Below are 25,870 nucleotides of genomic sequence, written 5' to 3' on the forward strand. Positions count from 1 at the left end.
ATGCACCAAAGGTCCTTGCTGGTGAGATTCTGTGTACTGTTTACCTGGTTTCCCTCAGTGGTGACATTTTGCACAATTACAGCACCATATCACAACCAGGATACTGACACTGACTTGATCCACTGATCATATTCCATTTCCTCAGTCACATTTATAGTCATTTTTGGCGTATATTTAGTTCAATACAACTTCATCATGTGTGGAGTTCACAAATCTACATACACCACATTCAAGATTCTGAATATTTCATTCATCACAGGGATCCCTCCTGTTGCCCTTTTGTTAACATAACCACACTCACTTCCCTCCAGCAAGGCCATCCCCTTCTGTAACTCCTCTCAATCACTCATCCATTGCAGTTAACTCCACTTCTAAAAGGTTCTCATTTCAAAAAATGTTCTATAAATAGGATCATAAAGTCTGTAAATTTTTAGGATTGACTTTTTATCCAGCATAATTGCTGGAAGACTCATGCAAGGAGTATATGTTTTGTTACTGAGTAACAATATTTCATGGTCTGTGCACAGTTTGTGCAACTAATCACTTTTGAAGGATATCTGAGCTGTTTCAGGTTTTTTAAAACATAAATGATTTTGTTGTGATTTATGAGTTTTACCACAGAATTCATACTTTTGGTGCCCAGTACAGTGGTTTTTAGTGTATTCAGAGTTTTGCTCATTACTACTACCTAATATCAGAACATTGTTATCACTCACCCCAAAACCCTGCAACCATTAGCGGTCATTCTCCATTCCTCCCTCTCCCAAGCCCCTGGCAACCACTAATCTACTTTGTGCCTTGCATAAACTGTTTTCAAGACTCATTCATATTGAAGCATATCTTAGTACTTTATTCCTTTTATTGCTGAGTATTATTACATGTCTGTATGTGTATGGCTATATAAAATTTTGCTTATTCATTCGTCAGTTGATTGGACTTTTATCGTTTCCATTGTTTGGCTCTTACGAATAATGCCACAGTGAACATTCAGGCACATGTTTTTGTATGCACGTTTTATTTATTTTGTATACACATAGAAGTAGAATTGCTGGGTCAAATGGTAACAACGTCTAACCTTTTGAGGAATTGCCAGACTGTTTTCCAAAGCAATTGTCCCATTTTACATTCTGACCAGGAAAGGAAAGTCGCTCAGTTGTGTCCGACTCTTTGCGACCCCATGGACTGTAGCCTACCAGGCTTCTCAGTCCATGGGATTTTCCAGGCAAGAGTACTGGAGTGGGTTGCCATTTCCTTCTCCAGGGGATCTTCCCGACCCAGGGATCGAACCCAGGTCTCCCGCATTGTAGGCAGACACTTTACCCACTGAACCACCAGGGAAGCCTACAGCAGATGTATAAATGTTCTGTAACTGTAACTGCACATGTGCTCCGTCGTGTCACCTCTTGGCAACTCTGTGAACTACAGTCAGCCAGGGACCTCTGTCCATGGGATTTTCCAGGCAAGAATAATGGAGTGGGCTGCTATTTCCTACTCCCGGGGATCTTCCCAAACCAGGGATCGTACTAGCATCTCTTGCGTCTCCTGCATTGGCAATGGATGCTTTACCACTGTGCTGCCTGGGAAGTTCATAAGGGTTCTAGTTTCTCTATATCCATGAAAACCATTGCTATTGTCTGATTATAACCATCCTAGTGTGTGTGAAGTGATTCTCATTGTGGTTTTGAGTTGCATTTCTCTGATGACTCATGTTACCATCTTTTCATGTGGTTATTAGCTATTAGTATGTATTCTCTGAAGAAGTGTCTATTCAGTCCCCTTTTCCAGTTATTGTTTTTTAATTGAGTTGTAAGATTCCTTTATATATTCTGGATACAAATCCCTTGTCAATTATATGATTTGCAACACTATTCCCAACATGTCTATAAGACTTTTTTAAAAAAGAAAAAGTTGGTCTTTCAGTTATTAGATAGAAATAAACCATTATTTCTATTAAAATTTTTCCAATCAACATACTCCAATAAAAATTAATTTAAAAAATTTCCACAGCCTAGGAGTAAGGAAAAAATTCTCAAGTTGGTTGAATGAGCTGGACTTTGGTTGTTTAGAGGTAAGCAAGAGGCAGTTTGGTCTAATAGCACCCAATGGCTGGCCCATGGGTCAGCTGTATCTTGGTATCACCTAGAAAGTTTATTATTATTATTATTATTAAAAAAAAAATTCCAAGCCTTACCTCAGACATACTGAGCTAGAATGCCTGGAGGTAAGACCAGGGAATCAATATTTTAAAAATCCAGATTTGAGAACTATTCTGCCTTAAATTATAGTGAAACAAAGGCATGACTTCTCTTTCTGGGCGGGCAAACCACCTCCTCTATCGAGTGGAAGAACATTAACATCTTAGACTCTAGTAGGAAGCAAGGAAAAGGTTGATGGCAAACAGACTGAACTGTCAGAAAAAATCAGGTTCACACCCTGCATGACTTTTCGGTGAGGAATAGGACTTAGTCCAGGGTGAGCTGGAAATGTATGTGTTTAAAAATAACAAGGTCGGCCGTGTGGTCAAGTTACTTTTCCAGCTGAGGTCTTGATGGCCAACCACTTTGGCTCCAGACAGGGCGACTTTAAGCAGTTTCTTCTATGATAAGCAGTCAGCTCCTTTACATAGCTGCTGACTAATCTGTTGCCTGTTTCCCCATTTAAGATACCTTCCCAAAGACATCCAGTGAGTCAATCCATTCACTTGACCTTTCATCACCTTGGGATATCCATTAGCAACAGGAACACGCAGAGCCAAGAGGCTGAGCCCATTATGCACTGTGTCTCTCTCTCAGAGAGTGAGGAGATACAAGGGGGAAGGACCAAGGTGAGCTCATTTTCCCCTCCTAACCATAATCAAAACACTGTGGACGGGCTCTGGGCCTGACCCCTGCTTCACTGCCTGTCTGTCCAGAGCTGTCCTGTCTTGAATGGCTCCTGGCATGAAGTATAAGGTGACAGGAAAATCTTGGGATGTTTGCTGACGGAGTACGTGACTTTATGGTAGAGGCTGCACACTGGTGATCTAGTTTGCATCTTGCTTATAAGTCATTAAAAAAAAAGAATTAGTTGCCAGCTTTTAAGCATCAATAGACCTCCTTAAAAAAAAAATCAGGATTTCCATTTTATTTGAAAAATTGAAGACCTGCAACCTGGGTTTTTGTTTTCAGAGTACCTGTCAATTACTTCTCTATGTCTCACTCTGAGGATGTTGGCTAGTCACCAATAAGCAACTCATGTCAAGTTCACATCACTTTTTTACTTTACATGCACTATTTATTTACATTACCTACTTGAATCCTGTAGACATCTGAAGTTGCCACCTCCCCATCATCTCATCACTGCCTATATCCACATGATTTTGAGGTGCTCCACTTACTTGTTCCCCCAAGGTCCAAACGATTATACCCACATTTTCAACATTATTGGACTGGATATAAGGAATGACACCTAAGATGTGGCTTTAGTTTACATTCGAAACAGCTAAAACACCTCTTGGCTTATGGTCACCTGGACACAATTCCAGATTCCAGGGATATATACCCACTCATACCTTTTCATCCCATGAAAGAAAAAAGATAACAAGGTAGACAGGTTGAGTCTACAGTAACTTTATTGTAACAGAGAAACCAGGCTGCAACAAGTCTACATGATTAGAGCAAATGGTGGTTTTCTTTCCAGAGGGTGAAGCCTGAGCCCAGCTGGCAGCACACAAAGGTTAAAACTGAAGCCCAGAATATCCTCTTTCCCGGTTCTACCCTGCACTGCCTGACTCCTGATGAGATGACTGACCGCACACCCACACTGCACAAAGGTACGAGGGCCAGCTGGGCAGAGGCAACATCCCCACATTGAAGAGGATGCCAAAATAAAGTGCGGTTACCTACTCTTTGCTATTCTTTGCTGAGAAAAGCGAGGGTATTGGGATGAGCAGTAAATAATGTTCTTCGTTCTTCAAATAAATAAATCCTATGGGATGGGATTGATGGTCACTCAGGGAGTAAGTAGGATAGGATGAATATCTGGGCTAGTTACAGATCTCTGGGCCCGAGGAAAGGAACAGCAGTGATTAGGGAGAAAAGAGGAACATTAAAATCTTGCAGGTGCTAGAAAGAAAAGCCTTCTTTCTCTTTTTCTTAAATAAGATGGGAAAAAGCATCTTTTATTTTCTCCCACTACAGTGGTAGCAGACTCGCTATAAAACATGATTTCCATAATACAGTTTGTTGACAAGTTGTTCAGTCACGGGAGGACAAACATGAGGCTGACTGCTAATGTTAGAACTTCATCTTTTCATAAAGCCTCTAACAGGTGCTGTTTTCAGGCTGGTTCTCCAGAGAAACCCATGACACCAAAAGGTGTTTCACTTAAAGCTTCTGAAATATTGCAATGGTGTGATTGACAGGGTTTTTTTTTGGGGGGGGGGGCCTTTCTCGTACATGTAAACTCTGGTGGAAAAAATGGAAATAAAGGATGAGGGCGAGTTTGGTTTACAGCCACAAAGCTCCCGACACCAGTCACAGGTGCCTCTGCCCTATTTCACTGCACGTTCTTTTCTGAGAAACACATTCAATTGTTGAGTTTTAAAGTACTGTGGTTTGAAAAAAATGATCCGCTCACCACCATCCACCCTCCCTCTTCCTCCATGTGGATCTCATAACAGCAGAGGCTGAAGACAGGAAGGTTGTCTCTGTTCCTGCTGACCAGGGGAATTACTTGGTGACCTGGTGAATGGCATGAGCAAGGTATGCCACGTTGCCTGAGGTGACCCCTGCCACAGAGATGCGGCCATCCTTTGTCATGTAGATGGAGAACTCCTTGGTCAGCCGCTCCACCTGCAGAGAGGAGAGTGTGTGGGTCCTTCCTGGTTGAGGGAGGTGGTCTCCCCAGCCCTGGCACAGCACAACTAGCCAATAGTTAGAACAGAAAAAAAATAACAGACGCTGTTTTCTCACTTAAACCCATTCCTAGAGTTTGGTGTGTTAGCTTAGAACAAAAGAAGAATAAATAGCTATCTTAAAGTAGGATGTTGAATTCTGAGGTGGGGACAGTGGAAAAAAATCTTAGATTCAGCATTTCTAGAAAAATTGATTCAGAGTCTAGCTATGGAATAGCTACTTCTCCCATCAATATTCAGGCTCTTGCTTGTTCTGGAATCTTTTCTGAGAAACAGTGCTGGTTATAAAAATGACCAAGGCAAGCTCTGTTCTTCAGAAGTTTGTAACCTCACAGAGTAAACAGATAGGTAAAGAACTAGCAAAAGGTAAACGACTAACAAAGAATAAGATGAAATGAATGCTTCATACTTCTTACCTAAAAAGGCTTCGAAATGATTCTTCCTAGAGTAATCCTAAATACACAGGTGGCCTGAGGAATTCTGGTTGGCAAGGACAGATCAATTAGTCAGCGGGAGAGAAATGGGAGTCTACTCACCTGTTCAGGCTTTAGGCCCGTGTAACAAAACATGCCAATCTGGTCAGTGATGTGCTGCCAGTTGTGGGAGGAGCCCTCCTTCTTGAGGTTGGACACCAGCTGTGTCCGCATGCTGATGATGCGGTCGGCCATGCCTTTCACTTCTTGCAACCTGTAAAAAAAAATCCCCCAAGATGTAGCTCAGTTCTGGCCAAGCACTGACAGATAAGCCTGCTCTCAGCACCTTGTTCTTGACCAAGTCCTAGTCTGGGAAGAAAGCTATTTGATAGCTTTCTGCTTTATATCAGAACACTATGATCAGGCAACTAAAATAGTTGACATAATTGAGTTATTAAGGAAAATGAACAGAGTGCCTTTCTACTTACCAGATGGATACTGCCTAATTTATGAATTATTTAATAAAGCCAATTAGATTTTCAAATTAAAAAAAAAGAATGAATAAATCATTCTAAAACTTAGGAGGGCTAAGGCTCTCCATCTTTTATGCAGGGGGGCAAAACCTTCAAATTAAACAGTAAAATATTACCTTATTCTTTAACATGGATGGCAGAAACATTCCCACCTTCACACTTGAGACAGTGTGCCGTGAAATGGCCATGTGCCCAGCCGTGTCTAAGTGCTGAGGAGAAGGGGAGGGCTGAGACCCGGCCCTTGCCTTTAAAGGCTCGCCACCTGCGGCCAGGGCATACCTGTAAAAACCGACTATGGAACAAAGCAGGACAAGCCGTGAACCGATAGATTTGTGCTGTGCTAAGAGAGCCCTGAGAGGAGAGGGTTAATTCCATCTGGGGAGCAAAGAAAGCAGTCCTCTGGATTCAAGACACAGTCTCCTCCTTCCTCAGGATCTACCCTTTCATTCCATTCCTGTGGAGCTCTGGGCAATTCTTGTGGGCTTTTACCAGCTAGATGACTGTGAAGAATTTACCTCCTTGTATTTATGGGCTCACTTTTCCAAACCATCTCTCTATGATGATGTCACGCAGAGTTAGAAACGAGGTTACATGTTGCCAACTAAAGGTCAAATAAGAGTCTTAGTAATAAGAGTCTTAGTAGTGTCTTATGTGACCCGGTTAAACATTCCTAAATTTGGCACTTGCACACAAAGATGTAGATTTGCAGCCTCTCTTAAAAAACAAGAAGCTGGCAACATTGCATCAGCAGTGTGATGACCGGCTGGAGCTGGAACCCCTGGCCCCACTACGGATGGCTTTCGATTTTAAATTTCCTGTAGTCCTATTCCTCCAATCCCACTCACTTTGAGCCTGGGCCCTAAAGGCACTGAGTACATGAAATGGCTAGATGCAGGGCCACTTCAGCAACCACTGCCCCCAAGGGTCACATCCATGATCCTTGCTGTCCACAGAATGCAGATCTGACTTCTTACAGAATCAGAGTACTTCCTGATCTGCTCTCACCTTCCTAGCTTCGCTGCCCTCTCCATCCTCCTTACACTCAGTGTTTCTGCCACAAGACTCACTTGCGACGTTCAAAGCACATCCTGCGCCTGTGCTGATCCTCACGCACATCTCGCCCTCCAAGTTTCCTTTCTCCTCCCTTTCTTTGGAAAAGAGCTCCCTCTCTCTTCAAGGCACAGTCAAATGATGCTGTCTGCATCACATCCTTCCTCATTTCCCACCAATCAACAGCTCTTCCTTTACTCAGCATTTATCCTATCTGTCTGTCTTGTATCAGTGCTATACATGTTATCTCTCTCACTAGATTGTAAACTCCCCAAAGGGACAAACATCTTAGTCACCTAGCACAGTATCTCTGTCATCTCTGTACACTACAGACTTCAAATGAATATTGAAATGGACACATTAAAAAAAAAAATCTTGATAACCATTAAGGACTATGGAAGTCTTATTTAAAAACCACTTAAAAATTAAGAAAAAAGGTTATAATTCTTTGCGACAAAAACAAACCAACCCTACACATATATATTTAATATATACATACACATATAATAATAAATATATAGACATATTATTCATGTTACAATAGGAATAATAACAGGCAAAGGGAAAAAAAATCTGGGTTATAGTGACTTGCCCAAATTTTCTGAAATGTAATCACACAGTAATTTTGTAAAGGGAAAAAATAAAATTCTAATTTAAAAAGTAGTTGATTTTTTAGTAAGCCTAGCATATATCTGAAATATCTCGAATCAGACTCTATTTACCCTCAATGTTCATAGGATTAATTTAAGGTAGAAAAAATAGTTGTCACATGATATCCAGGTGAGCTGAGGATGAAGTTTCTTACAGACTTAGCTTTTCTATCCCATTAGCTGCTTAGGGATCTACCCCTCAGCTAATCAGCTATACAGGATAAACTCTTACATAACAAATCACATCTTCCAAGACTCTGAATTATATAGACCAAGGGTTGGTAAGCTTTCTCTAAAGGGCTAGATCATAAATATATTAGGTTCTGTGGGCTGTATAACCCTCTGTCACAACTATTGAACTCTGCTGTTGTGACATGAGAGCATCCATACAAATTCATCAAGAAGAGGGTAGGGCTGTGTGCCAATAAAATGTTATTTATTAGAATTGGGGCAGCCTAGGTTTGATCTGCGGAACATAGTTTGCCAACCCCTGATCTGGAGCAATGTTTTCTAAACTGTGGCCATGACCCATTAGTAGGTCGCAAACTCAATATAGTTGGGGGCAATTGGCATTTAAAAAAAATTGGAGTATAGCTCAGGAAGACCAAATACTGAGTTTTGAAAGCTATATATATACACACACACACACATATATACACATATATAGTATATATATATGTATATAGTTTCAGTTATATATTCATACATACATAGGTGATGATGTAAGACATAAGCTTTATGTGGATTGTGATTAAAAAATCTTTTTTTTCTGAGTAACACTAATTTATAGCACAGGTGCCAAGAGATTCAGATAGGATAGATAATACAAAATATGCAGAAATACCAATTCAATGCTTGCTATTATTAGGGTAAAAACAAAAGATATAACATTCGTTAAGAAAGTTTTCCTACGTAAGACACTTCAGTTTAGGAGAAGGCAGGTTTTGCTTAACATGGAGATAATGGACCACAGGGAACTGCTGTTTCTGAATTAGGCCTGTCTCTTACAGGAGAGAACCAATTTATTCGTTCGAAAGTGCTGATAAAATGCATACTCCTCTCTCCTTCCCCTTTCACCTATGGAAGCTGAGTGATAACTGCATGCCCCTATAAGCCAAGTATAAGGGAGCTTTGAAGGATCAGTGGTGGGAAAGGCAGATGGCTGGGGAGGTGCAAATCGCCTTTACCATTGTTTCCGCAAATCTGGGCTGGTGAGAATAGTGGAGGCAATCCGGGCCCCATTGATAGGGGGGTTGGAATACATGGGACGGATCAGGATCTTCAACTGGGACTCAACTCTTTTGGCTTCCTCGGCATCTTTGCAGACCACAGTGAACGCTCCCACACGCTCACCTGAAAAGACAAAACGGATCTTGTCCTCTGGTTCTCTGACTGAAAATGATAAAGGTAATCATGATTAAATTTGCTATCTCTTATATGTTTCCATTAGAAGCACTACAAAAATAACTCTTTGTTATAAACACATCCTCATGTGCAATCCCTCCCCACTCGACTCTACACTTTTGTGGCCCCCTCTCCCAGCACTTCTTCAATCTCAACAAAACACACATTACCCTCAGTCCTTTAGCTTACCATATAAGCCCATGTTCTTGGCATAGGACTGGCAGAGACAAACATTAATGCCCTGTTCGATGAAGTGGCGCACAGCCCAGGCATCCTTGTTACCATCACCACTGGCAAAGCCTTGGTAGGCCATGTCAAAGAATGCAAAGAGATTGTTTTTCTGGGAAGGAAAGAAAAGATGACCAAAGCTTTACGCAGTCCTTCTCAAGACGCCCCAGATGATTACCTGTGCTTATTGGGACCATGCCTGCTTTGCTTAGGGTCAACAATTTTGTCCCCAGGTGTCAGTTTGGAGATGTTTATCTTTCCTAGAGTTAAGATATTAACATATATATATATATTTTATGTTGGTGGATATCGGCCTTCAAGAAGACATTAAGAAAAGATAATCCAGTCTGGATAGAATGCTGTGTGGTCAAACAGGAAAACTGCTTCCTTGTTTTCCGGCCCAGCTGTGCAGCGTGTAGGATCTTAGTTCCCTGACCAGAAATTGAACCCGCGCCCCCTGCATTGGAAGAGCAGAGTCTTAACCACTGGACTGTCAGGGAAGTCCAAACAGGAAGCTCTTCTAAGGCCCACAGTGGTCTGGGTAATTATTTTGATGCAGTCAACATAGGACTAGCTTCAGCCTTTCCTGGGGCTAATGTGACTCTGGCAGGCCATCTTATTCCAGGCCACATTATAACCATCTCATCTGGAAAGTGCTCTCTGAATGCTGTTTCTCTGTCTCATTCTGTTCGCAGCTTAGGTTTGACAGAATCGAAAGAAAGGGAAAACCAAAAGGAACGAGAATGGGGACGTGAGGCAATAGGAGTATCTCCCTCCTTGGGAACTTTGATGAGTGCCTTCTCTCATAGAAGAATGAGACTCACTGTGGATAATTAATGGCAGTGCTGAGAAGAGTGGCAAAGACAGGAGGGGATGTGAAACAGTGGATGAAAGGATGACCAAGTAACCACTGACCAGGGCAAGTGGAGGCACCACCAGCAGATGCCATGGGGCTGAGGATGCCAACTGTGCAAACTAGCCAGGGACAAGTTTTATCAGAATCCCATACATCTTGGCTGAAGAACAAAAGGTTATTTTCAAACTCCTGGTGTATCATGAATTACAGAACTGCTAATTATGCAAATGAGGAATTCTTTTCTGGTGACTACACAATGAGTGGAAATTTCATGCAGCCTTGAGGTTAATTCTCACTGCTAAGACTCTGCCAAGTGAAGCGTCCAAGGCTAGTTCCTAAATGCAGAACTGTCACCGGTCAGTTCACCCCCCTCACCTTCACCACTGTCGCCATCTCCTTCCACTGCTCAGGACGAGGGTCCACTCCCGTGGGGTTGTGGGCACAGGCGTGCAGGAGAATGACACTCTGTGCTGGTATTTTCTAAAAAGAACAAGGACCAAGAGATTACTCTGCAGCTTTACAAGAGATCATTTACCTGAAATGCACAGGGTCACCATTATTTGATAAGTAACGAAGATAACATGAGGTCTGGCATTAGCTCATCTTGGGTTTTATTTGGCCACTCCACGTGGCATGAAGGATCTTAGTTCCCCGACCAGGGATCAAATCCATAATATCTTGCAGTGGATGGAGAGGCTTAACCACTGGGCCACCAGGAAGTCCCTGGACCACCAGGAAGTCCCTCATCCCAGTATTTTAAGTTGGATATTGGACTTAAGTAGGGAGACTTCAAACCTCCACAAGGAGGTTTATTCCTTGTTCCCTCTCCCTCCTGCCCTGAGAGCCACACTTACTGAAATGTCCTCAATAGCGCCTGTGAAGTCAAAGCCGCACGTCTTGGGGTCATAGTACCGATAACTCTGGAGTTGCATGCCAGCATCCCTGAAGATGGGTGTATGATTCCCCCAGGTTGGTTTGGGCAGGAAGACATCCCGGCTGAACTTAAAAAATCTTTGCTAAAAGATTGAATGAAAGTGAATGGAAAAATGAAGAAAGGAGAGTCAAAAAAAAAAAAAGTATATTTTACTGAGAGGACGTTTTGCTCTACTGAAAGTCAGTTTCTCTCTATGACTGAGAGACAGTGGTGACTCAGCAGTGAGACTTCCTGGGTTGGTTCAGGCTCCGACAATTATACTGGGCTGTGTTGCCAAGGATTTGTCTGGGCTCACTTTCTTCCTCTGTAAAATGGCATTAACTAAGTCTCTCTCAGAAAGATAAAACATGTTAAAATATAAAAGCTCCTAGTTACAGTATGTGCTCAGTAAGTTGTACTTTATAATAACCTCTTCCTTATTGTTTTTCCTAAGTACTTCCATTCTTCCCCTCCTCAAACTTCATTTATCAGAGAACAGGAAATCTTTCAGCCTTGTGGAAAGAGGAAATCTACTTACAGGTCAGAAGTCAAACACATATGGAGTTGGGAACCCCATCATCCCTAACTTACAGACCGTCTTACAGCTCTTTCCTGAAGGAGTTTCCAGACTCACCAGAAAATTGGCTCCGATCCTTAAGGCCCCGGTTCCAGAAATGGTCTGCACGGTGACATACTGAAGGAGAGAGGTGAGTGGTCAGTGAGGTGCAGCCCTCTCTCTGCGGGCCCACAACTTACCCAAACTGCGCCCAAGCCCACAGAGAGGCACTGTACAGTCAGTACCCCTCCTTCTTCAGAAGTCGAGGACACCCTTCCAAGTGGAGATTTGGAGACAAGAGAACAGCACTATTGTTTTCATTCCATTTTCTGAGAGACGGATAGACTCTCCTTGCTGCTGCTGCTGCTAAGTCGCTTCAGTCGTGTCCGACTCTGTGCGACCCCATAGATGGCAGCCCACCGGGCTCCCCCGTCCCTGGGATTCTCCAGGCAAGACTCTCCTTACAGGTTCTCAAAAGAGCTGGTTCTTTACCTTCCAGCACCTTTGCTCATGTGGACACTAATTCCTTATGGCCTGGCCTGAAAACTGTCAGTGTCATACTGTGTTGTAGAAATTTTCAGGACACAACTCCCGCCTCAACCAGATATGAAAAAGGACTGATTTATATATAGAAAAAAAGACATGACCAACAGCCACTACATTAAAATATTATTCTAGACTTAGATGAAATCGAATGACTCTCTGAACATGAAAAAGCAACTCATCTTAAAAAGTCAACAAGTATGTTAGAATAACATTATTACATGAATCATAGCCTATGAGTTTGCATAATCTGAAAATATCTTTTGGGTAACAGGCAAACGGCCTCAGTAAATCTTCAAATTGGTCAACTTTAGGGGATGATGAAGAAACTACAGTAGGGTTTTTTTTGTTTGTTTGCTTGAAGACACCACAAAGTACTATGCTCTACAAAACATAAGTCTATTTTCTGGACTGGAAGGCGGTGCATTAAATGGGGGGAAGCCCTACTAATGTACTCTTTCGTAAACAAAGTTTGCCTATACAAACTTTGGCATGATAGGAATAAAAACCTAACTGTAGATCTGATAATAAGACTGACAAAGGCATAGCAATTTATAAAAGAGAAACTAATGTTATTTTATTTAAACTGTTATTTTAAGATAGGCCAGTCTTATACTCAGCTGTAATTCACTCAAGGAACACAGACTAAGCAAAATTACAGAAAAATATAGACATTTTACTGACTCGTAAATAGGTGGTTGGATCTTCCCTGGTGGCTCAGACCGTAAAGCATCTGCCTGCAATGTTGGAGACCTGGGTTCAATTTCTGGGTTGGGAAGATCCCCTGGAGACGGAAATGGCAACCCACTCCAGTACTCTTGTCTGGAAAATCCCATGGACAGAGGAGCCTGGTAAGCTACAGTCCATGGGGTCACAAAGAGTCACAGACGACTGAGTTACTGCACTTTACTTCAACAGGTGGTTGGTTGACAGTCAGCCGTCAGACCATATTTTGTCCATGACTTACAATCAATACAACGTGACCCTGGGGTTGAGGGTGTATGCTTTTCTTGGAGTTAATGAACTGATGTACTGACTTAGACCAGTCTTATGAGTAAACCATTTATTCTGGCCTAGGGAATGGGGAAGGGAGATGTGTTAGTTTAGCTTTGCTACTTTGTGTGTTTTCCCCCAGACTTACCCAGAAAAGTAAATATTTAAACACACAAATGTATCTATTTAAAAAATATATTTGCTTCAAAGGCAAGTAAACTGTAATGCATATGAGCCCACATGTCAGGCTAGCTGGCTGTATCCCATGTGCATGAAGTGGCTTATGCTTTTTCTGTGGGTGCATACAAGAATCTGTTTGTAAAAAGCTTATGTTCAGTGACCTTTAGGGACCTCTTTCTTTCATAGAAAGAGGGCCCCCCAGGGAACTGGAGGGAGGAGACACCTAGCAGTCCCTTGTGCATCCTCTCATGGCTGTAGTGAGGCTCTCTGCCCTGAGAGGAGGGAGACACTCAGAAGTATGGTCTGCTCTCTTTCTACGTGCAAGCTGGCTGTGAAGAGGCGGCAGAGGACTGCCAGACTTGTCTTGGCCCCAGAAGTCCCCCTGTGGCTTGTTTTCTGCCTGTTTCCTGTACCTAAGCTGGAAGCGTGGGAGCATGAGGATGAGAGGGCTAACTTCAGGCCTTAAAACTCAGCGTAGTTTGGCACTCTTAAAAGCCATTCAGTGTAAAACAAACAAAAGCTCACACAGACTAACAGCAAAAGCAGTGGCAAATCTTTGGTCAGATTACACTTTCATATTCCTACTCCATTTTGGGAATTAGTATTATAGGAAATCTTTTATTGAATGCGTGCCGATTTACTATCTAAAGGAAGAGATATTAGTCATCATGTAGCCACCTCCAAACAATCATCACACACAAAGTGATATATCTTGTTTAAATTATTTCAAATTTCTTTAATCTGTTAAATTTAAAAATATACCCTGTATGTTGCCAGTCTGTGCTACTTACCCGGCCACTTTTCAACACTTCATTGTTCTCACCCAGGGCTAGTTCTGCAGATGCCTTACAAAATTCAGCCAGTCCCCCAATGGGCAGGTATTCTTTATCCAAATTTTTTGCAGCAATCTGGGCCTCTGCCTAGAAAAGGAAAAAATGTTTTCTAAGTTAAATTTTGGAAGTAAAGCCTCTTTTAAAAAGTTTGGAGATACTGTCCAAGAAGAAGGGTAACTAGAATATATTTTATAAATAGCACGGAAATTTTATATTTTTTAATCATATTTTATTATTTTTTGAAGTTAGGTTTTATGTGAATGGGTAGGTATATGATATCTCTTGGTTTAACAAAACATGGCATTCTCAGGATGCACAAGAGCAAAGTTTAAGAGCAACACTTAAAATAAATATAAGATGATAAAATCAAACTGAATACATAAAGGAGTATTTCAAGGTATATGCCAATCTAAGAGGGCTTCCCTGGTGGCTCAGATGGTAAAGAATCTTCCTGCAATGTGGGAGACCTGGGTTCGACCCCTGGGTTGGGAAGATCGCCTGGAGGAGGGCATGGCAACCCACTCCAGTATTCTTGCCTGGAGAATCCCCATGGCCAGAGGAGCCTGGCAGGATATAGTCCATGGAGTCTCAAGGTTGACAGTTATAGTCACGTAGCTTCATGCTTTGGAGTCAGAGGCCTGGCTGACCCTTACTAGCTGTGTGACTCTGGGTGATTTATTAACCTCCTTGAATCTCAGTTTGCTCAACAGCTGTTTCTACACCTCATATGACTCAGGTAAAGAGTTAGGAGGTAATATACAAAAGTGTGTGGTAGTATTTCAGCTTCTGTCAATAGCTAACACATGCTAAATACTTAATTTTTTAAATTAAATTTTATTTTTAAAAAATTTGTTCAGGCAGATAATCTTTCTTTCTTCTTTTTAATCCAGGTCTTAAAAAAAATTAATTTTTGATTTCACTGGCTCTTCATTGCTGTGCGTGGGCTTTTTCTAGTTGTGGCACACAGGTTTCTCACTGCAGTGGTTTCTCTTGTTTTGGAGCATGGGCTCAGTAGTGGCGGCACATGAGCTTAGCTGCACCAAGGCATGTGGGATCTTCTTGACCAGGGACTGAACCATGACCCCTGCACTGGCAGGCGGATTCTTATCCACTGGACCACCAGGGAAGCCTCACGCCAAATACTTTAAACTAACTCACTGAGAACAAAAGTAACCCCTGCACGACCTGAGACCCAGGAGCCGGCAGTTTTTGTGAGTCTTCTCATCACAGCTATTTCTTAAGTCCTTTTTTTCTACTTAGAGAGATGACACCTAATCTGTACTCCTACACACTCAGAAATTTCTTCTTTTGGTGGTTCATTCAGCCCCTGCTCTGTTACTGCAGCGGCTCACAAGGGCCTGAGCCAGCCTACTGAAGCTCAAATGTGGTTCTTTACTGTCACCCGAAACTATGCTTCTGTAACTCCCACTCAGGATGCCTAGTTCTGCTGTCTGTAGGAACAACACATCACTACTCCATGTCTGGAAGTGACACAGCAGCACACTGATATTTCATCAGAAGAGGTGCAGATGGAAAGGAAATACTTTCTTTTAAAAAGTTGTTAGAAGGAAATTAGTTACATTATTTAGAGTTGTGATAACCAGTAAAAAGACTACTAATAAAAATATAACAAAATGAAATTATTTAATAGTTCAGTAGGATGAAAGGACAGAGCATGCCTAGGTAGTTGTGTCTTATTAAGGCAATCAAAATGGGAGAAATGGAAAATAATAATGGTAACCCTCATCCACAATGGGCTATTCCTATCACCAAGAGACAATGTTTAAATCCTTGGTCCTTTTGTGCATCTTTAGGATTAATCATTATAGTCAGTTCAGTTCAGTCACTCAGTCATGTCCGACTCTTTGTGACCCCATGGACTACAGCACGCCAGTCTTCCCTGTCCATTACCAACTCTTGGAGCTTACTTAAATTCGTGTCCATCAAGTCGGTGATGCCATTCAACCATCTCAGCCATCATTACACTCTGCCTGTTTTACAGATAATCATAGAAGTTCAATCTTGGAAAAGATCATATAGTTCCAACCTCTCACTTTTATAGCTAAGGAGACTACCCCAGATAACACATGTGATTCAGGCAGTGGGTATCAGAACTAGAACCCAGGTCTTCTGACTCCCAATCCAGGAGTCTGTCTTCAGGAGGGCCCCTCAGTTATTTATCCCCATCAAACAGATGTCTAGCAAGCTTACCTTCCGGACACTTGGAAGCACGTAAGGCTTTCCATTATCATCCCGGTAGGCACCAACTCCCAGGTTCATCTTTTTGCTGTTGGTGTCTCTCTTAAAGGCTTCTGTTACTCCCAGGATGGGATCTGGGGGTCCCATCTCCACATGAGCCCACCAGGAGCTGTAATGGGAAAAATAAGACATCAGTCACAGCACCTAGATTTCCATGGCCAGAGACAACTTGGATCTGCCAAAAATCCATTTCAAGAAATGTTTGCATGTCTACTATGCATACAGTATAGCAATAGATACCAATATAATACAATACCTAAGACATCACAGCAGTTGCTGAAGAGTGGAGAAGGCCAATAATATCAACACAAATGCTGTGAGAAGCAAAAGGCAGGGATACCTGAATCATCCTGGGAAGGACAGGGTGGATGTACATGCTTTCAACGTAATCCAAACCTGACCTGAATTCCCAGGCAAAGGATACCGCAAGTAATTTGGCAATAAGAAGCTGAGTGGTAAATGATGAGAGAAGAGAAGGAAGCAAGGCCAATGTAAAGTTGTTATGTAATACACCCAACCAAGGGGTTGCATTTTAGCCTGTTTACCAACTTGTTAAGGGCATCATTTGGAAAGCTTGCTAAAATAGATTGCAGGGCTCTACTTTGATGCAGTGAAAATATACAGAATCATCTGGAGGGCAGACGGTGATCAGGTAAGAACAGTGATGTGAACAGATTTTTATAGCTTGTCTGGTCACAAGATGGTCACTGAATGCAGAGAGGGAGAGGAAATGCAGAAGGATCACTGAAAAATCTGGTTCCTTACCCAGCAAGAGAAAGAGATGAAGGCTTGAACCAGGTCGGGGCAGTAGTGGTGGAGAAGATGACAAAGAATTGCGAGATATTTAGAGCAAGTTGTAACACTGCACTGATTTCCTTATTATTTATTGAGTTAAAATCTTTAACAATGCTCAGTATTTTATATTTGTATGAGTCATGATTTTACCTTAAAAGATATCCTTTAAATGAAATCTTGCCACTTGCAGCAATGTGGATTGACTTGGGAGGGCATTATGTGAAGTGAAGTCAAGTCAGACAGAGAAAGGCAAATACTGTATATCACTTACCTGTGGAATCTAAAAAATACAACGAAGCTAGTGAACCTATCAAAAAAGCAGCAGACCCAGAAATGCAGAAAACAAACTAGTGGTCACCAGTGGAGAGTGTGCACGGGCCCAGCTGCTTTGTGGCATGCAGAATCCTCTCAGGCCAGGGATCAAGCCTGTGTCCCCTGCATTGGCAGGGGGATTCTTATCCACTGGACCACTAGGGAAGTTCTCTGCACCTCTTCTTTTTTTAAAATAAGACTTGAGATTGTGTGTTTTTACTCCTCATCTGTAACTGAAGTTACAGTGTTTTCTTTTTGGCATGCAGGATCTTAGTTCCCAGAGCAAGGGTCAAACCCGTGTCCCCACCGGACCACCAGGGAAGTCTGAAGTTACAGATCTTAAGAGATATAAGGTCTCCATGTATAATTCAGAAAGTCTTTTTCTGTTTGTTTATCTCTGAGTGTCTGAATGTTAAATGTTTTCTATCTCTGATTACTCTATTTCTGATAAAATAGATTATAAAAACCTCAAAGTAAAGGTGGTCTGTTCTAATTGTTACAGAAACTGAATTTTTAGCGCTTAAAATGTGCTAGACTCAATTTTTCTTTTCTTAAACAGCTCAGAAACATTTTAGAAATTCAACTTCATATAAATTAAATCCTTGATAAAGAAGACTAAATTTGATTTTAAAACCCAGCTATATATTTTATTTATTCATGTTACTATAATACAAGCATACATCTTATTCTATGTGGGTTTGTTTTTTCTAAATTTACACTAGTTCGCTTGACGCTAACAGCACTCCTATGCGTGCATGCTCAGTCGTGTCCAACTCTTGTGATCCCGCACGGACTGTAGCCCACCAGGCTCCTCTGTCCATGGGATTCTCCAGGCAAGAATACTGGAGTAGGTTGGCATTTTCTTCTCCAGGGGATCTTCCCAAACCCAGGGATCAGAGCCGCATCTCCCTCCCCACCCCACCCTTCAGCCTGTTGCAGAGCCCCTGTTTTGAGTACCCTGAGTCATATTCCCATTGACTATGTTTTACACATGGTATTGTAAATTTCTATGTTACTCTCTCCATACATCTCCCCTTCTCCCTCCTCTCCTCCCACTTTGTCCATAGGTTTATTCTCCATTTCTCCATTGCTGCCCTGAAAATAAATGGCTGATTCTTGCTGATGTATGACAGAAAGCCACAAAATTCTGTAAAGCAATTATCCTTCAATTAAAAAAAAAAAGGCCACATCTCTTACGTCTCCTGCAATGGCAGGTGAATTCTTTACCACTCAGTCACCTAGGAAGCCCAACACCACTCCTAAATGTCCAAAATTATGGAAAATGTAAATTTGTGTTCAACCATATTTTTATTTTGACAAATTTTAAATTTCAACAGTAATAGTATATTTTAAAATATATTTTAAAAATTTTACTTATGTGGCTGCACTGGGACTCTGCAGTGGCACATGGGATCTCTGATCTTCATTGTGGCATGGGGGATCTTAGTTGCAACATGTGGGCTCTAGTTCCCTGACCAGGGATTGAACCCAGCACTCTGCTTTGGGAGCAGGGAGTCTTAACCACTGGACCACCGGGGAGGTTCCCAGTAATAATGTACTTTTACTTTTTATTAACAGACTTTATTTTTTAGAACAGTTTATATTTAAAGAAAATTGGATAGATAGTACAGAACTCCTGTACACCCACCCCACAACGGTTTCCTCTTAACACTTTATATTAGTACTGTACACTTGTTACAATGAAAGAACCAATGGTTGCTACATTAAATCTACAACTTATTCAGACTTTTTAGTTTTTACTCAGCCTTCTGTAGCTGTTCCAGGTCACCACATCACACGTAGTTGTCATGTCCCCCTAGGCTCTTCTTGCCTGCGACAGTATCAGACATACCTTATTTTGATGATGTTGACTGTTTTGGGGGACTGGTTAGGGATACTCTGTAGGATGTCCCTCTTCTGAAATTTGTCTGATGTTCTTCTCATGATTAGACTAGGGTTATGGGTTTTGGAGAGAATTTTTGGGAGAACTGTAAATTTTGGAATACTCGAAGACAATTTCTCAGATCTTTGAATAACTTAAAATCTTGGATTCATATATAATGAGTTAACAGAGTAATTAATCATTGATATGGAGATAACTTCTAAGTATGACAAAACACTGAAATGCTGATTACTAAGCCTAATTAAATGCTGTGTAGGACTGACATCAACTCCCTCCCCTGTTTTATCTGTGAAATATAAGTTACTTTGGTTAAGATTATAATTATTGAGTGGTTGAAACTATACTATGATCAACAGTGACGCAGAAATAAACGTGTACGTTTTTGTTTTTCAAGGGAAAAAAGTGTTGTCCTAAAGCTGCTGCTGCTGCTAAGTCACTTCAGTCGTGTCCGACTCTGTGTGACCCCAGAGACGGCAGCCCACCAGGCTCCCCCGTCCCTGGGATTCTCCAGGCAAGAATACTGGAGTGGGTTGCCATTTCCTTCTCCAATGCATGAAAGTGAAAAGTGAAAGGGAAGTCGCTCAGTCATGTCCGACTCTTCAGGACCCCATGGACTGCAGCTTACCAGGCTCCTCCACCCATGGGATTTTCCAGGCAAGAGTACTGGAGTGGGCAGTTGCTCTCAAACCTTTTGGTCTTTGTATCCCTTTATTCTCCTAAAATTTACTAAGGATCCAAAAGAGCCTTTGAACCTTTATTTATATGGCATATGCCTACCAAGATTCACTGTATCAGAAATGAAACTGAGAGACTACCCTAAAGCGTCAGTTTGTGAAAGAACATGTAAGACACACTTTAGGGGAGTTGCGTTCTATGGTAGCCTCATGGCTAGGATTCTGGGCTTTCATTGCTGTGACCTGGTTCAATCCCTTGTCAGTGAACTGAGACGCTGCAAGTGGTGTTACATGACAAACGTTAGAAAGTGAATTTTGTTTTGATTTATAATAACTGGGTCTGAAAAGAAGCTAGAAATGTGTTGTCATTTTAACAAGATTTTTGCTCAATCATTCTTGGTGATTTTACCAACAATATGAAAGGTTACTTTTTACCTTTCGTGTAATCTGTCTAGATGTTAGAGATTCTGTGTTTTAGAAAGTAGAATACTTCTCTATGCTTTATGTAGACTCTCATGTCTTTGATTATTTAAGGATAAATTAGAACAAATTTAGTAGATTAATCTTAGTTTTGGTTAGCAATTCAGTGAACAAAAGAATTTAAGGTACAATGAGTTTTTTTTTCTGTCTATTTTCCAACTCAAAGTTATTTTTTTTGATGTTCTGCACATTTGAAAGAGCCAGGTTCTTTACAATCATGTTATATGTTTATATTATTTTGTTGTTGTTTTGATCATATAGGTAAGCAATGATTATTACCCTGGCACTCACAATCCTTCACTAATCTTAATCAAGGGACCAAATATTAAGAACATCTAACAACACTTTCATTTGACCTTCCCCAAATTGAATCCTAGCTACAGAAAACATAAAAATTTCAGGCTATCTTTTACCAAAAACTATCTTTGTGATTGACCCCTGAAAAGCACTATCTTTTTTTTCCCCCCAATAAAACTCCTGGCAGCATGGATGCATTAGTGGATAAAACTGAGGTTTTTACCTCATGGTAAATTACTGTTCTGAGAAAAAGATTATTCTACCTTTTCCTTCAGGGATAATGAACAGAAAGAGTTTTTTTATAGTTTCATATTGTAGAAAACAAAGTCTTTATGATCTCTAAATCAGTTGCTGAGAACCTGTTGTGTGCTAAGAGCTGGGTATTAAAAAAAAAAAAACAACGAACACAATCCCTCACCACCAGATTAGCCCAGTGGAGTGACCAGTAGGGAGTTACAGACAATGTAGGCTGGGGGGTGGAGGTGAGAGGGATAATGTACAGTGATGAAGACCGGGCATAGATTATTATTCATGGGGGCCCTGAGGAAAGGGCCTGATAGCCTGGGAAGGGGAGTAAAGTACAGGCTTAGGAAGGCTTCCAGGAGAGGGTGACGTGGGAGCTAAATGCTGCAGATGAAAGGAGGAAAAAGACATTCTAAGCAGATGCTAGGGGTAAGAAAGAGCCTAGGGTGTTACAGTAGAAACTGGAAGCTAGGGAAGCAAGGTTCCCAAAGACTTAGGTGAAATAGCCCACCTTTTTCTAGTAATCATTTATCCAATCCTAACCAATCAAAAGTTTCAGCACAGCACACTATCCACACTGAAAGCCTGATGAATTATTATTTCATTAGAATTTCTTTCCCAACAATCGTTCTCTTGTTGAACTTATGGCCAGTCAGCACTCATATACCTCTCTCCTCCACAAGGCACACGGGATGGCTGTTCAGACGCGGCTGCAGAGGTAAATTTAAGCTCTCCTGACAAGCTGAAAACTGTCTCAGTCTCTGGAGCTGTAATTGGTGTGTACAGCTAATTTTCTCTTGTCAAAGGGTGGATTATGCCATTTTCAGATTTCCCAGGTTTTTACTTCTTTTAACAGCTTGCCCTGGGCAATGTCAGGATGGGGCAAACAGCACGGATTCCAATGCTCAGTCACCTACCAGCTGTGTGAGCACTGGCAAAGCAATTAACTTCTCTAAGCCTCAACTTTCCTTACTTGTAAAGTGGGGGCACAACAGTAGCTATCTCAGAGGGTTGTTATAAGGATGAAAGGAGTTATTAAATGTGAAACCTCAAAAACAGGGTCTGGTACACAGTGAGTGCTTGATGTTAGCTGGTATCACTGTTACTAAGTAATTACTACTACATTTTTTTTTTTAAACCATCTTGCCACTAGTACAGAGACTGGTGAGGCAAGTATATAAAAAATTCAAGGAGCGTAAGTTATAACTTTATGACCAAATGCAGGCCTTTCTTGCTTTTCAATGATTACTACTCAGTTTTTTTCTGGAGTCTTGGGAGATACATCAATTTTCCTCCTTACTAGTGCTCCTGCCAGGAGTCAAATTCCTTCTTTCTTTTTCATTGTTCTAGGCTGCTAGGTTGTTTCAGTACCTAAGCAATAGTAAGAAACAGATATCCCGAAGCAATTTCTGAACTGTGCCTGGCGAAAGCTTTCATTATATCCTACCCATGATTCAGACCCTGAAAACATGTAGCCATCTGCCCATCTATATCACTATCATTAAATGATGAGTGCAAGGAATGTCCTGAATGCCTAAGGACATAGAACTTTTAGTATGCAATTTTCACTTTTAAAAACGCAGTTCTATTTCTAAGGCCTTCCATCAACAATGACAGAGCCACTGCTCCTAAACCACAAGGAGAAGGCATCCTTCTTATTAAATGGTATGAAAAGCAATTATTTGTCAGGTTCTTTAAAAAGTTTATCTAGTAGAGAAATTTCTTCAGAAATCACAGCCTTGAGTCTTCTGGCAGAGAACTGACTGAGAGTGCTATCTTTTAAGAATTCTAAAAGAATTTCAAAATATTAAATCTTAATCTAAATAAAGGAGCAGGGATATTTCATTTGATTTAGTTCTACATCAGTAAGGATGTTTGAGTTCTTGATGCTCTTTATTATTCTATTGCTTAAAAGGGTAAAGATCATACCTATACTGCAAGAACTCTGTTTTTAAGAGAGTACTAGTGGGAACCAAGAGTGCTCCAGGGACAAAATTGATGCTGATAACTTGTGGCCTACAAAGCACTCTTGTCTATGCACTTTGGACAAAAGTGCAAACCTTCAGCCATTGAGCAATACTGCCCAGCCAACCAAAAGATGCCAGGTGCAAAGTATGCAGATAAGCATTTCCAGCTCAAAAACCCGGCCATTTTTCTGCAGGCCCACCTAGTGCTTCACAGCTTTTAAAGTGCTTTCCCTCACATTCTTAATTTAAAGTAAGAGAAGTTAATTAACTTGCTTATGATCATAGAATTCAAAACAACAAAGACGATACTACAACTATGATCTTCTTACTGGTTACTGTACCACTAACGTACACGGCCTTTTTAAAGGGTCTTCTGATACTCTTTCAGTTATTTCACTACAAATTAAATAATCAGAATTAAATAAGAACAGATATCTATAAAATACATTAGCCTATGTTCCTTTCTTCACTGTCCTGTGACTTTGTCCCATTTCATGTTACTGTGTTTTCACAGCACAATAAGGAAAGGTTAAATGTTTAGCGCTTTCTGTATAAAAAATGCAGCTATATGAAACACTTGAACTTAGTTCATTTAAGTGACTTAAGTATGAAAATTAAGTATTTCATAGGATAAATACCCAGTTCTTCTGAATACCAACTGCAAGGTTTCACTGTATTAGAATGAGCTGTTAAAAAAAAAAAAAAGAAACTTCAACCAGTTGAGTTTATTTTTTATAAATGTTTTCCAACTTAACCATTTGGCTTTAGGTAAAGATCACATCCACAGTGGCAGGAAAGGAGGTTCTTACTTTCTTGTTGTCTGAACAGTTAACAGTCATATCCAGGCCTGGCACCTGTTTCTATCAGTCAGTCATGCATCAGTGTTAAACCTGAACACCTCAACTGCAGGTGCTCACATACTTTAAGACTTTTTGGTACACATTTTGCACCACTCTGGTTCCCCTATGTTTAGATTTTGAACTAAGATACAATGCTAAAATGTTGTATTTGTCTCTGTTGCATTAATTTAAAAATCAAAGTTTAAAGTTACAATATTTCATTTGAAAGGCATGCCAGCCAACGTTCTAAATGCTGAGACGGAACAGTAAAGGTAGTAGGTATAGTCTCTGCTCTCACGGAACTCACATTCTAATGGGGAAAAGACACAAAAGAATCACGCTGTCAAAGTGAAAGAATGACTAAAAGGTCAGAGCCACAAGGATTTTCACCAGTCACTTTGTAAGTAGAGCTGAGGGCACTCAGTCAAATCCAGAGAACAAGAGATTTACAATGGTGAAACAGACTGTCACTTGGCTATAATTTTAGGTACTACTTTCTGTTCTCCAAATTTGCTGCATGAAGGATAAGCCCTCCCTAACTCTGGCCCACTAGATAGGCTGCCTTAAAGAGCACAGCTTGACAGTGGGCCAAGAAGGAACCAAATCAGGGAGAGAAGAAAGTGAAAGCCTGGGCAAACCTGTACAGGGTTTGGAAAGGACAAAGTGTCCCGCCGGCTTAGAGGCTTCCTGGATGCATTTAAACGAAAAGGCCAAAACACGTCCGAGAGGTCAAGGCTTCGCTCTTTAGAGTTAATATCTGATTGGGGTGGTTTTGGAGACTCGGTTCCTGATTAGGGAGTTATTAAGGACACTGTCCCAAATCGGCTTCTTGAGTGAATTAAACGGCCTGGCTTAGGTCTCTCCACTAGGAAGGGATTACTGACTCGTTTCATGCGCTGCAACCTTTTCTCTGCAACACATCACACAGTTTGAAATGACATATTTGGAATTTCTGAGTGGCACCGACGCCTCCCTCGGGCTTGCTTGTTCACTGCAGTATCTATCTAGCACAGGTCTAGTGCCTGGCTCTGTGAAACTAGGATGAAGAAATCCTAGATCAAAAAGCAGCGCGAGCGGGAGGGGAAGAAAGGCAACTTTCCTACAGCTAGACCTCCTGAGGGATAAAAGGCGGGAGGGGGGAGTCACTCCACCCGGACTCTTACATCCCAGGGCCAAAGGGCTGGGGGAAGGGTCACTGGTGACTCAGGAGGCGACTGGCGGGAGGATGCTGGGAGCCAAGGCCACAGAATGCAGAGGAAAGCCGGGCCCGAAAGCCAGAGCCCAAGAATCTTCCTCCCTCGAGCTTCCTTGCCCCGACACACAAACGGCAGTCAACCGCAGTCAGTCCAAGCCTGCAGCGTCCCAGGGACACTACTACGGGTGAGCCCTGCCGCCCCCCAAGAGCGGCCGGGTCAAGGGCACACGCTCCCCTGGCGCCGCAGCCAATAGGCGCGAGGCAGTGCCGGCGCCGCAGCCAATCCGCGCGAGGCCTCCTAGGCGCTGCAGCCTGGGTGCTCTCCCCTCTCTCCCACCCCCAACTGAGCCGAAACTGAGATCCTACCCCCGCCCCCAACCCCTAATGGAGTCCGGGTGCCGTAGAGGGACATACTTCCTAACCCAGGGGAACACGTTGGCATGCTCTCCAACAGTCCCAGGGACATGGGAGCGGTGGGATGTAGGACCCAAAGCGTCACTGTAAGATGTGGACGCTCAATCATCAGCCCCCTGTGATTCCGAGAGGGGAGAGGAGAAAGTTGGTGTGTGAGGGTGCCCACGTGTGCCTTCAAGGCGGGTTAGACGTCCTGGGGCGCCGGCAGCTCGGCTGGGCAGGCCCGTCGCCCCGGCTCCTTTCCCCCCTGCTTACCTGGCTCTGGCAGAAGCCGCGGCAGCGAGGCCTGGGTGGAAAGCCGCGGCGACTCCAGACAGGAAACGGCCAGAGTGTAGCAGGGCCATGGTGGGCGGCAGGCGGGCAGTGGGTAGCTGGAGGACTGAGCGGAGATGCCAGCGGGCGCGGACCCAGAGGCGCGAGGTCCTGCTGAAGGTAAGGGCAGCGAC

At 42.1% G+C, this 25,870-nt stretch overlaps 1 protein-coding gene across 1 annotated transcript; it reads right to left on the reverse strand.

The window, feature by feature from the left end:
- Positions 1-3,592: 3,592 nt before the first annotated feature.
- GOT2 (glutamic-oxaloacetic transaminase 2) lies at positions 3,593-25,870 on the reverse strand. The gene is made up of 10 exons (XM_052655701.1): positions 25,680-25,870; positions 16,258-16,414; positions 14,005-14,133; positions 11,576-11,635; positions 10,883-11,044; positions 10,404-10,508; positions 9,134-9,284; positions 8,728-8,893; positions 5,431-5,581; positions 3,593-4,832 (listed from the first exon to the last, which is right to left on the reverse strand). Exons 1-10 carry the CDS (start codon positions 25,766-25,768, stop codon positions 4,710-4,712), a joined length of 1,293 nt encoding a protein of 430 aa, XP_052511661.1. The 5' UTR covers positions 25,769-25,870; the 3' UTR covers positions 3,593-4,709.

The sequence above is a fragment of the Budorcas taxicolor genome, chromosome 18 (genome assembly GCF_023091745.1).
Source record: "Budorcas taxicolor isolate Tak-1 chromosome 18, Takin1.1, whole genome shotgun sequence".
Lineage (NCBI taxonomy): Eukaryota > Metazoa > Chordata > Mammalia > Artiodactyla > Bovidae > Budorcas > Budorcas taxicolor.

Bases quoted from the DNA above. Each gene is read 5' to 3' on its own strand.
- GOT2 (XM_052655701.1), bottom strand. From the start codon at position 25,768: ATGGCCCTGCTACACTCTGGCCGTTTCCTGTCTGGAGTCGCCGCGGCT. The intron at 11,636-14,004 runs GTAAGTAGCACA...TCTCTCCTTCAG, and splicing joins AAGTGTTGAAAAGTGGCCGG to TATGTCACCGTGCAGACCAT. The intron at 10,509-10,882 runs GTAAGTGTGGCT...TGTTCTTTTTAG, and splicing joins GCGCTATTGAGGACATTTCA to AAAATACCAGCACAGAGTGT.